General features: G+C 49.8%; 2 protein-coding genes across 3 annotated transcripts in view; one reads left to right on the forward strand and one right to left on the reverse strand.

Moving 5' to 3' along the window:
• Positions 1-1333: 1333 nt before the first annotated feature.
• Positions 1334-11683, reverse strand: GID8 (GID complex subunit 8 homolog). Of its 2 annotated transcripts, none has more exons than XM_003280143.4 (5): positions 11478-11683; positions 8166-8295; positions 6601-6797; positions 6095-6292; positions 1334-5056 (listed from the first exon to the last, which is right to left on the reverse strand). In XM_003280143.4, exons 2-5 carry the CDS (start codon positions 8281-8283, stop codon positions 4883-4885), a joined length of 687 nt encoding a protein of 228 aa, XP_003280191.1. In that variant the 5' UTR covers positions 8284-8295; positions 11478-11683; the 3' UTR covers positions 1334-4882. The 2 variants fall into 2 exon arrangements, with proteins under 2 accessions (XP_003280191.1, XP_030681892.1); XM_030826032.1 differs by lacking the exon at positions 11478-11683 and adding an exon at positions 10413-10650.
• An 89-nt stretch (positions 11684-11772) lies between these two features.
• DIDO1 (death inducer-obliterator 1) overlaps positions 11773-12750 on the forward strand; it is a 60667-nt gene continuing 59689 nt past the window's right edge. The window contains exon 1 of the mRNA XM_003280141.2: positions 11773-11931. The gene's annotated coding sequence lies outside the window, so the exon portion shown is untranslated. The remainder of the gene's footprint in view (positions 11932-12750) is intronic.

Raw genomic sequence — 12750 nt, forward strand, 5'->3', positions numbered from 1 at the left:
GGACAATTTGGACCCGTAAACCTGGCCTTCCAACTAGGCGACACTGAAATGTTGCAGACAAATCAGAAAGTCACATTGCCTTTAAATATTCCCCACACACATGCACCAGGCTGACTGGTGGATACTGGGGTGTGAAATGAGAGAAACAGCCCCCACCGTGCAGATGTGGGGACATGATTATTACCAATTAACCACAGGCTGCACCTCAGCTCCTGCGCACCAGGTGCCTTGTGCTGGTGGCTCTGTAGCATAGGCCTGTTTATCTCCAAAGCCATTTTGTGGCTTCTGGAAAAGGCAAACAAGCTAAGGACATTGCACCTCCAAGGAGCACATCTCTTAGAAGATTCTTGCCATAGCTAGTTACACCAAAGGCCCATTCAAACTCCATGTTCTACTTTAACAAAAGTGAAAAACCATAAGCAAAGATGGCATTCCAAAATAAGGCAGAATATCTAAGACAGGAAGGCCATGTGTGCAAGGATGGTGTGAGCCTCCAGACTGTACTGTGGGAGCTCACACCGAAGCATTCCTGGTGATGCCCACCTCCACCAAGAACTACCGTGCTGCCTTCTGACCCATGAGGCTAATGGACTGGCAAAGGTGTGTGGACGTAAAGAACACTGTGACATGCCACTGCCACACAGGGAGGAGCAGCAGGTGAGGAGAGGCCTTCCCTGTTCTCTGATACCCAACAAACATGCAAGCTCTCAACGCCTTGCTCCATGATGCCCGCTGCCCGTTTCTGAATTTCACCTCAGGCCCTTGAAGTGCTCAGTCTGAGTCCGTTCCAAGAACCCTACAACTGCCTTCCACTCATGAAGATGCTCATGGCCCTGAAAGCATGGTAGCCACCCAGAATCAGACACCTGTAGTTATCTCCTGCCTGGGGCTCAGGCAGGTGGTGGTGGGTGTCAGGCTGACTGGTGGATACTGGGATGTGCTGGCGTATTCCCTCTGTTTTTAATATGTTTGGAAAATTTCATTAAGCAAAAAAAAAAAAAAAAAAAGTAATTACTTAGGCTATTCAAATCAGTTTAAAATCATGCAGTGGGTAGCTCAAAAGTTCTACTTCCTTCACACCAAGGAAACTAGTTTATGAAACATTAAGCGCCCCAGTCAAGAGAGCAGCTGACAGGTTTCAAATTAAACACACCAAGTACAGATTCACAAACTAAAAGGGGCAGCACTGTCAGAGTGAAAGGAGAGCCAACTACAATTCCATGAGGCGAGCTTTCTTCTGTCCTTCCATTCCAAGATACCAACTTTCAATACAAATGCATTAGTATTTGTTATTAAAATAACCTTAGGAAAAAAGAGAGCTTCCAGATAACAGTTCTGAGAAAAATGTGAAAACTTTTACTGTTACATTAAGAACAGGTGGTAGAAGCAACCTATTCCGCACTTCTCAAAAGATACTGGGGGGCACATATGCCACGCTGGAATAAAGAATACAGAATCAAACATGTACAAAGGTACCACAGCAGGTTATGGTTCATACAGGACTTTAAATGACCAATGTTGACAATACAATTTGCAAAAAATATGAGAAAAGCAATATATATTTCTGAAACAAAAACATACCTGTTGTAAAAAACAACACGCGTAGTATAATAGAACAGTCAACAGAGCAGCAGTTACTGAAGACAGACGGCAACAGGCAGCTGCGCCAGCCATGGGTCTGCCGTGCGTCCACACCCGTGAGGCCCTATTGTGAACAACGCAACGGTCTCCATCAGTGGGGAAGCACACAGACTGCTTGGCCACCATGCTTTCCGCCTGGTCTGTTCACACTGAGATTTAGCAGTAATAGCCCAGAAGGGAATGCAGCTCCACGCTCCCTAAGACATCAATGTCTTCAACACATGTGTAAGATTCTTTCTGGAGCCCCTAGCTCCTCCCCTCTTCAAAACTAACAACACAGAGAAATAGAAATAAGACAGCAAAGACATCACGTTGCCTTAGAAAAGCTGTCCTCAACTCATCTTCTCTACATGTTTTCAGATCATGTCCTGACGGAATGGAAAGAGCAGCTCCACCTCCCCGAGGCTTCTGTGGACTCCGCACACACACGACCACCAGTCTTCTGTCATGCGCCATGGAGACTTTGGTCCCAACCAGTGTCTGCCTTTTCTAGAAACTGGAGACCCTGATTCAAATGGCAAGATGTGTTAGTTCCCATTTGCTTTGCAATAACCCTATGCTTCACAAAGATTCCAGACTAGGGGTTATTCCTCACCCAACTTCATGCATCAGGAACACAGAGTACCAGAATACTCTCACATTTTATTTCAAGGCACTCTCCACCAGAAAGTATAAAAAGAATAAACTACTCTGTAAAATGTGACATCTTTATAAACACAACAGTGAGATCCAAAATGAGACAAAGCAGAATTATACTGAATGCTCATTATCCCAAAGTGGCTTAATTTCATTTGCTTGCTGCAAAGACAAAGACTGTAAAAAGGAGTAAAGAAAGTGTGCAAAGCACTTCCTTGGAAGACCTCGTCCACTAACAGAAGAAAAGCAAGTGCAGCCCCTTACACGAAAGGCAGGCAGGCAGTAACATCGGAGACTTCCCAGTCTCCCCGACGTCTGCTCACGCTGGATGCTGGCACTGGCTTATCACGAAGGGAAGGAGAGCAGTAACAGTGGAGACTTCCCAGTCTCCCCGACATCTGCTCATGCTGGATGCTGGCACCGGCTTAGCAGCTACCCACTGGCTGAACTAGAAATCAACACCAGCACTTCACGTGACAGCCACATAGTGACAGTCAGGCATGTGATGACCCCATTTGTGTTCCCCTAGTTTGTGGAGTTCCTATTGCTGTGCTTCTCACACCCTCTAGTTTTAAGAATATGTCAAACTGATTATACATTATACAAGTAAACGATCTTATATACACGAATAGTAAAAGGTAATTACGAATATGCTGAATCATCTGGTGCTATTGAAGAAAACGTGCAGATGTATCTCTCTCACCTAACCGTTTTCTTCTAGCTTCCGCTATATTTCATCACCTATTAGTTACTCTTTCCCTCCAACTTATCTTCATCCTCAAACCTCAGAGGAAATAATCACAAGGGTCACATCTGGGACAGCGGTAGTTGGAAGGCAGCATTTCTAGGGGGTAGGGAAGCACCACCTCCCCAGCACCGCATCCTCACAAAATCCAAAGGGCAGCCAATGGGTCAGTCTGGAGGCCGCCATGCTTCTGTAACAACCGCAGCAATTTTATCTTTGCATTTCTTACTGGATTACATAAGCCACCTAGGTAAAAGTACACACTGCCAAAAGCTCCTACCCACTGGAAGGAGAAGTAGAGGGCTTGAAAACACAACTTCGCCAGCCTCCAACGGAGAAAGAAGCATCATTCAGAGGCGAGAACAATGCTGTGGATGCCTCCTGATCAACACTCAAGGGATGCAGGAGCTCGGTGAGGACGGTCCCTCAGAGGCAGATGACCTGACCGGCTCAGGTATTGGCAAGCTGGCCACCAGACCTAGACCGTGCTTGTCAAGATGCCTTGCTACTTGAGAATAAGGCGAGATCCCAGATTCAAGTGCTAGCAGCATTTTGCCCCTCAGATGCGCCTGCAGGCTCCACTGGCTCCAAAGAACGCCCTTGGATGGGTCAGAAATTCCATGAACATCCACAAAACCAACACTTAGCACTGCTCAGTGGGGTCAACAGTGCCTGGTGGTCCGCTGCAATGAATCCAAACACATCTGTGCCCAGAGCTACACGGCCACGTGCCCATCAACTGTCCCGACACGCAGGCAATGCACACAGCCCTGCACTGCTTCCCTCCTGCCCACCACGGAGCAGGGGACAGTTCTGAGTGAACAGAAGAAGGACATCGGCAGAGCCGGCTGACGATGGAAGATGCGATGCTGCTGAGATACTGAAGGGCAGATCACTGAGGCTGAACATGCGTTCCTTCTGCCAACAGTCGTGCAACACCAGCTGGGGCTCTGCGTCCCCACTGGCCAAGGGCTGCCTCGCTCTAATGAAGGCCACTCACTCAGCACAGGGCCAAGTGGCCTTTCCAGCTGCAGGTACCAGAAAAAGCCACTGCCGCTATCACAGAGGGAAGAACGCCCCAAAGACAAAAGGTCATTTGAGATGATTAACATCTTTTAGAGGCCATTTTGGTCATTCTTGAAATCAAAGAGAAACCTTTATTTTCAACAAAACTGCCCAGAAGAGATGGTTCATTGATCCACTATGAACAAGTCTCTCACCACACACAGCACCAAAATATATATTTAAAAAATTAAAAAACACATAGCCCCTCACACGCATCCCCCAAAAGCCACACAACCCAGACCAAAGGGAAAACAAATCAAACTCGATGCCCTCACACACAAGCCGTCTTTGAATTAGGATTTACAAATTTATATATTCCTTCCTATGGAAAAAGAAAAAAAAAAAAAACACAAAAACCACAGGGGTAAGGAAAAACTTGTAGGTGAAGGCCCAACGTCTGCCTAAGCTAACAGAAAGCAGAATCATGATTCGTGCTTTTCCTGTATTTTGAGTGGGATGCAGCCTAACAGCACAGCCCTCCGTGGTAGACCAAATCCTTCAGCACCCAGAGGCCCCCGGAACGCTGGAAGAGCAAACCGCAGCCTTCCAGATTCTTCAGTGAGTGCCAGAGTGCAGGCTCTGCATCAGACTGCCAAAGGGACGGCAGCTTTCCTTGCAAGTTTTCCACTGCCTACAAAGGCCATTTTTCCCTATAAAAAAGATGCCAGGTCAAAAAAAAAGTACAAGGGAGAAAAAGAGTTCTCTACTGCGGTAAGAATCTTGCAGTCGCAGGCTGATCTGAGGCAAGTCCCACGACACAGGGGTGGTGTTGGGTCCACCACACAAGCACAGGCGCTACTTGGGCTCCTCAATCACGCCCTTGCTGAGGTCTGTCATTTTGGGATATTTTACTTTCTTCTGGTCCAGCTCGTTCTGAGCCCAAAGTAGTAGTTTCAGTAATTTTGCCAGTTTGGGTGTTGACTCGCGATTTTCATAATCTAGGACAGCTTGGTTAACTTCACTCCACACCTAGAATATAAATACATCTGATAAAAACCACCACACATGCAGAGCACCAGCAGAGTCTATTAAAAACAGGCAGTTTAAACAAACATTAAGCCCTTAACTGCGAGACACTCTCGGGACGTGAAATACGTAGTCCTTGCCTGGGGAAGCTCACAGTCTGGTCGGCAAATGTCACATCCAGCCTTGATGGCAGTTAAGTGCCATGAGCAAGGCTTGAACAAAGTGCTGAGGGGACTGGGAGAGCGGCAAGACCAGCGTAGCAGGACATACCAGCACCCTCCTCACAAGCCTCAAGAAAACATCTCAAGTGGACTCTAGGACAGGCCATCCTTCCAAGACAGTGCAGGGAGGACAGAGCCCTGGGAGAGGACCTGGGGGAAGAGGGACCTGGGTCTGGGAAGGCGAGGAGCTGTCATGTTCTGCCAGACAAAAACATAGCAGCGAGTAGAGAAAAGTTTCAGAAGACAAGATTTTAAATGAAAAACACTTGGGATATAAACAGGAAGAAGGTTCAGATAAATATGAGAAATCAGCAAAGGGTGTGAATACTCTGTAATGGTCACCAAGTCTGTTGTCCCTAGTTTGACAAGATAAAAGATTAAAAGCCAGAGAGGGGCCGAGCACGATGGCTCACACCTGTAATCCCAGTACTCTGGGAGGCTGGATCACCTGAGGTCAGGAGTTCGAGACCAGCCTGGCCAATATAGTGAAACCCCATCTTTACTAAAAATACAAAAATTAGCTGGGCGTGGTGGCGCACTCCTGTAGTCCCAGCTACTCGGGAGGCGGAGGCAGGAGAATCTCTTGAACACAGGAGGTGGGGGTTGCAGTGAGCCAAGATCTCGTCACTGCACTCCAGCCTGGGCGACAGAACAAGACTTCACCACCAAAAAAAAGAGCCATGAAGGAACCACTTAGCATCCCAGGCACAGAAGCCACCTGTCTCTCAGTCCACACCACAAAGCCACACACTTGGCGTCGTCACGAAGCCCCTCAGAGCACATCGGGAATGGAAGAAAGCTTCCCTCTGGCGGGCCCCACCTTCTGCCTCTGCATGGTGTGGAGGAGGTCTCCGAAGGGCGACTCCTCGGGACTGTCAAAGGCCAGCAGCGCCAGGGTACGCTCCATCTCTGTGAGGCACTCTCGGCTCTCCTCGCCCTGCTCCGCCAGCTGAGTCTGTGCAAACTCCAGCGCCGCCTCTGTCTCCCGCTGGCGGATCAGCTCGATCAAATGCTGTTGCTGGAGGCAGAGACAGACAAGCTTGACCCACACACACCCAGGCCAGGGACTCAGGGCAGGTGGTACCAGGTCCCAATCAAAAGTACATCACAGAGGGAAGACTTTTCTTGCATCTCTGAGTTATCAAATTTGCATTTTTAAAACAAAAAACAGCTTCTGAACTACATAAAAGAGCAAACTCAAACCCCTCCCCCTCACATGCATTGAAATATTATTAAAACAAATTAGCCTAGTTATTTCTCAATCATTGCAAATAACTTTAACTTATCAAGTATCCGCAAACCAGACTACTCTCTCCTGAAACATACCTGCAAATGGAAGTAAAGATACCGGTTTGTGTCCAAGAGCTCTGGGTGGAGGCTGTTGATCAAGGCGATGGCCTCCTGAATCTGACCTTTCAGTATCATCTCCCGGATCTTGATTCGTTCATCAAGTGTTTCCAGATCCACACTAGGTTCGATCCCAGATTCCATTCGAAACTTCTCCGCTGCTTCCTTAAAGCCCTCTGAAAAGAAAAACCATCTTCACTGCTAGGAAAGTTAGCAAGGAATTAAGGCAAAGACTTTATATCTCCAGAAACTCCAATTGCCTCAATTAATAACCTCTGATGTGAACCACACTTTCTCAGGAATTCGGTATTAATATCTTTACAATTTACAAGTTATGCTCTCAAAATACATACAGAAAATGAGAAGAGTATACTTCATCCCTTGTTATCCCATCCAAAAACTCTAACCCATTAGCGAAAGAGGTCAGAATGGCTGCTGGCCCAGTGTGTTGGTGTGGGCTCCTTTGAGAGGACAGATAATAGGTCCAGATGCCAGCAGCCGCAGCTCTGGTGCCAGGTTAGGCAAGTCACACTGGTTCAGCCTCCACAGCACAGGGGCCCTCCAAGGCCAGCTATACCTGCAGTGGCCTGGTGACTCCACCTCTTAAGAGTGTCTACAATTTTTCAAAGCCAGTATGTGTGCCCCTTCCCCTGCCCCCGACATAATTAATAGGCCTAAATTTCCTCTTCACCTTCCAAAAATATTTTTTTTGAGATGGGGCCCCACTCACTCTCCCAGGCTGGAGTGCAGTGGCACAATCTTGGCTCACTGCAACCTCCGCCTCCTGGGCTTAAGTGATCCTCCCACCTCAGCCTCCCAAGTAGCTGGGACTACAGGCACAAGCCACCACATCCAGCTAATTAAAAATTTTTTTTTTTGTAGAGACAAGGTCTCACTATGTTGCCCAGGCTGGTGTCGAATTCCTAGGCTCAAACAATCTTCCTCTGTCTCTCAAAGTGCTGGGATTATAAGCACATGAGCCACCATGCTTGGCCCAAAAAATTTTCAGAGATTAATTTGGGAGTAGGAACTGGGGACTAACAGGAGGGAGACTTTTCATGTCATGCCTTTTAAAAACATCTATGTTCTTGCCGTATACAGCACTGCCCTTCCTCCAGCCGACATCAAGAACAGCCTGAGTGTCATTTCCCTCTGCACGCTTCTGCTCTTCCCCATTCCCATCCTCTGAGTTGGGCATACTTTCCAGAAACAGGCCAGCATACTTTAGCAGACTGGCCAGAAGAGATCAACTATTTGGGCTTTCAATATACTTACTTCACAACAGTCTCAATTATTTTGATTAACCGTAAAACTGTCAAAGGCTGAAAAATGGGTTTGTGTTAGGTCTCAGAGACCTGGAATAATCTCATCTTCAGAAAAGGCTTTCACATGATAATTTACAAACTTACCAGGTTAGCATTGTGTTTTCATAATGTCTGAACACAAATATCTACGTCATCGAACCTCAGTGCTACAGCACTCCTTATGTGTTCAAAACGGGAGAATCACATTCACGCAACAGCATCCTCACTGTAAGCCATTACCTGTGACCAGGTAGTTCATGATGAGGCGGTTCATGTCTGCTCTCTGGACATGCAAATTATTGAGCTTTTCCATCCATTCATCTTTCGTGATTTCATCGGGTTTTTCTGTATAACTCATTCTGATTTATTTCTACAGGAAAAAAATAACAGCTGAGGGAGGGGTTCAGATGCTCCTCCAAATGCAGAGGGCAGCGCTGGAGAGCTGTGAGCCGGAGAATCCCACACTGAGCATGTACTGAAAGAGAACGCTGCCATGGGACACCCACCAGACTGAGAACGCCAGTGCTTAGCAAAGAATAAGTTCACTTCAACTTTTTCTACTCCGGTATCAGGAGAACGGACTGTACCACAAAAACAATCTGGTATTCCTTATAAAGCTGAACATGTGTGCTCCTCACAACCCAGCAATTCTACTTTTAATACATTTATATTCTAGAAAAACTCACCAGGATGCACCAAACACAGACAACGCTGTTCACAGAAGCGCCGTTCAAAGCGGCAGGAATGTGGAAGCCACCCACCTGAGCGTTCATTCAACAGCAGCGTGGACCAAGGGACTGTGGCGCACAGAACAACTGCATGTTTAAAACCCTTGGGCAGATGGGTTTTGGAATTCAGAATTCTTCGATGTACAACGATTATTCGGCACAATTTACCATGTAACACTGGGGTTTGGGGGCGCTCCCCATCATCAGACGTTATTTCTTCAGTGGAATGTGTTAAGTATTCATACTAAGTGGTAGAGGCTATTAAATTTTACCTGGTGAGGTTCTGGCCACCAAATAGGTTAAAAACAAAACCAAAAACTTTGGTTTCAGAGATGCTTAGATTTTTAGCATTGCTGAGAAGGGACTGTGGTCATGTATTCACACAAGAGAATTTCATAAAGCAGTTAAAATAAATGAACATCACACAAAGTCACATGGATGACTCTCATAAAACAATGCTGAATGAAAAAAGAGAGTTGCGGCAGGGCACGGTGGCTCATGCCTGTAATCCCAGCACTTTGGGAGGCCGAGGTGGGTGGATCATGAAGTCAGGAGATCGAGACCATCCTGGCTAACACAGTGAAACCCCGTCTCTACTAAAAATATAAAAAATTAGCTGGGCATGCCGGGCGCGGTGGCTCACGCCTGTAATCCCAGCACTTTGGGAGGCCGAGGCGGGCGGATCACAAGGTCAGGAGATCGAGACCATCCTGGCTAACACAGTGAAACCCCGTCTCTACTAAAAATAAAAAAAATTAGCCGTGCTCGGTGGCGGGCACCTGTAGTCCCAGCTACTCGGGAGGCTGAGGCAGGAGAATGGTGTGAACCCGGGAGGCAGAGCTTGCAGTGAGCTGAGATCGTGCCACTGCACTCCAGCCTGGGTGACAGACCTAGACTCCGTCTCAAAAAAAAAAAAAAAAGAGTTGCAGGAGAGGCCAAATGTGGCGTGAGTTTTATTAGGAACAACAAGACAAAACACATGACATGTGCTTTAGCAACAAATATGTACGTGACAAACCTATTTTTTTTTTTTTGCTTTTTTAAATAAGGGCATGAAAGCTGACACTCAGGAGGGGGTTACCTGTGGGAGCGGCAAATGGCTGAAGCCCCAGAGGCAGCTCTTCCGGCTTTGGGAGAATGGGTGGGTACCTGAGACAGGCAGGGGCATGCCACCGTCCATTCTGTCTTTCTCTTTTGCCACTGATATATACGTTATACGCACTACTTTATACAAAGTACCACTAAAGTGTTTCAATAAATTAAAAAACTTTGGTCTCTTGGCTGAAAATGGGATGAATGCAGGGTGGTGAGAGCTGAGCAGCCAGTCCATTAGGGAGACACCTAAGCGAGAGAGAAATCGGCAGAAGAGATGGAGAGCAAGGTGAGATGAAGATGCTTTGGCCAGAGTCAATGGCTGCTGCTGGACAGATTACCGGACAAAAGAGAGGGAAGAATCGAAGATGGTCACAGGTTTCAAGCATGAGAGGCCCTGCAAGGTGGGGCCACAAATAAGGAGGAAGGACTGGAAGAAGAACAGGTTTGAGGAGCAGCGCAAGTCTGACGTGACTATTAGACATGCGACTGGAGAAATCAAGCAGGTGTCTGGATTACAGATCCTGAGCTCAGTGCTGAAAACATGAATTAGTGAAATGAGGGCAGGGGGTGGGGTACAGGAATATTTAAAGCCAAGAATTCAGCAAAGACCATAGGAAGAGTGTAGATAGGCAAAGAGAATCGTCATTACTTAGAGGATGCCAACCTTGAAGGTAAAGCAGAGAAAGTGGCACCAGCAGAAGAAAACTTGCTGTGGAGCGGCAGGTAAAGTGGAGGAGAAACCAGGAGTCGCTGTCACACACGAACACCCATCTCTCGTGGTCAACTGCAAAACTCACTGAGACCAACTTTTTATTCACGACAATTAATGGTAACTTAAGGACTCATTTTCTTTTTCTTTTTTGAGACAGTGCCTCGCTCTGTCGCCCAGGCTGGAGGGCAGTGGCGCGATCATGACTCACTGCAGCCTCGACCTCCTGGGCTCAAGCGATCCTCCCACCTCAGCCTCCAGAGTAGCTGGGACAACAGGAGCGCACCACTCCGCCTGGCTAATTTTTTTTATTTTTAGCAGAGAAGGGAGTCTCGCTGTTGCCCCGGCTGGTCTCGAACTCGCGGGCTCAAGCGATCCGCCCACTTCGACCTCCGCCACCGCGCCCGGCCCTAGGACCAACGTTAAGAGCTCCCTAGAAAAAGCCACCTTTTCTCTCGGCCCATTCGGTGATCGGCACTCACAGCGCTTCCACTCCGGGCAGTTACGTGCGCCCATGAAAAGCAACAACTTTGTAGAATTGGCCAGTCCTGTTGTTAGCAGGAAAAACTCGGTAGTCTCAAACTCCAGCATGAAAAGATTCAACAGAAGAAAACACCCATGTGCTGAAGACTCCTACTTTCCATGCCACACTTTACTTCCTCACCCGATCAGTTTCTGCTTTAAAGCAGTAGATTTTATTAAAAAGACTTCGTTACGGACGTCGCTCCTCCACAGAGACAGCTACCGCCGCCCCTCAGGCTGGCAGGGACCGCCCCAGAACACCAGCGCCTGAGGCCGCGCGCCTGGAGGCTGAGCCCTGACTGCCCCCTGTGCACTGGAGCGGGGCGGCGGTCCGGGCCGGGACTCACTGCGCGCCCCAACTCCGCACCTGCCAGCGCCGGCGCTTCCAAGGCCCCCAGAGCGGGGGCGGCGCGCACCCCAGCCGCATCCCGCCTGCCCGCCGCCCCGGCCCCGGGAGACGCTCGGCCCGGCCGCCCGGGCCCGCCGCCGCCATCTTACCGTGCGGAACCTCCCTCCCGCGCTGCGCGGTCTGGGCGGTTGCGACTCCGCAGCCTCTCCTGGGCCGGGGTGGGGTGGCGGCGGCCGGGGCGCCCGAGTAAAAGGAGGCAGAGGTGGGGGCCGCGGCGGAGGCGGGGGCGGGGGCGGGGAGCGGGAGGGCAGGCGCACCGGCGGCCGCCCCTCAGCACCTCTCGCGACAACAAGAGAGCGCGAGAGCGCGAGCCAATGACCAATGAAGCGCCCCCGCGAGCGGGCGGGGCGGACGGCCTCCCGGAAGCGCGGAACCTCAGCATCCGTCCTTGCGCAGAACTCCCCTCGCGGCGACCTCGCACTACGGGTTGGCGCCAGAGTCAAAAGGCGTCGGCCGCCTCTGGCAAGATGGCTGCTGCGGAGGCGTTGGAGTGCAGAAACCTGGAGCCGGGATGGCGACGTCTACACTGAGTCGGAGGCGAAGGTCCCAGCTTTTTTCCTGTCGTTTGCGTGAGGCCAGACGGGGTGGGGCGGGGGAAAGGCGCCGGGTGTCCGCGGCCGCCCCTCAGACGGGGAAGGAGTCCCCTCCCGACCGGCGGCCTGCCAGGGCTGGTGTCCCTGAAGCCCAGGGAGAGACGGCGGACCCGAGACCGGGCTGGGCGAGAGCTGTGCTCTCTGCTCGTTGAAGCGAGTTCCTTGGCTTTACTCGAGATGTTATTGAGCGCGTCCTCACTCGAGGCCAGGTGGGGAATCAGAAGGGCCCTGCCCTCAGGGCGCCTCCCAGGGGCTACGCCGAAGGGCGGGACTCGGCCAGGGCGCGCGGGACAAAGGAGACCCCACTTGCTTGCGGGGCGGAGTCCCGGCGGCGGCGCGGGGCAGGGCCGGGGGTGTTCGGTGACTGGAGACCGCCGGGCAGGAGCGCGGGTTGAGGCCGCATTTGGGTATTTGCGCGTTTACTTATTGCCTGCCCGCTCAGGAGGAATGCAAAGTCTGTCTTTGCAGGGTCCCATGTTTCCGTTGCTGGGAAGTAACTTAAAATATCTAATAGAGCCGAAGGAAGAAATAGAGCCCTTGAGGGGCAGCCCCTGATTTCATCTGTGAGGAATTCACGGGACGGCTTCTTTCTGAAGTAGCAGTCAGGGGTGAGGTGGTTTCGTGTGTCTGCTTACGAGTGAGCTGAATAACGTGTAAGCTATGTCGGTCGGTTTACTCAGCGACAGTAAGTCCAGTTCGGCAAATAGGTTGGAAGGAAGACCGATTTTGGACATTTTCCGTTAATCGAAAGAGCTAAGTCTACAGGTCT

Source organism: Nomascus leucogenys, chromosome 13 (assembly GCF_006542625.1).
Source record: "Nomascus leucogenys isolate Asia chromosome 13, Asia_NLE_v1, whole genome shotgun sequence".
NCBI classification, from domain to species: domain Eukaryota; kingdom Metazoa; phylum Chordata; class Mammalia; order Primates; family Hylobatidae; genus Nomascus; species Nomascus leucogenys.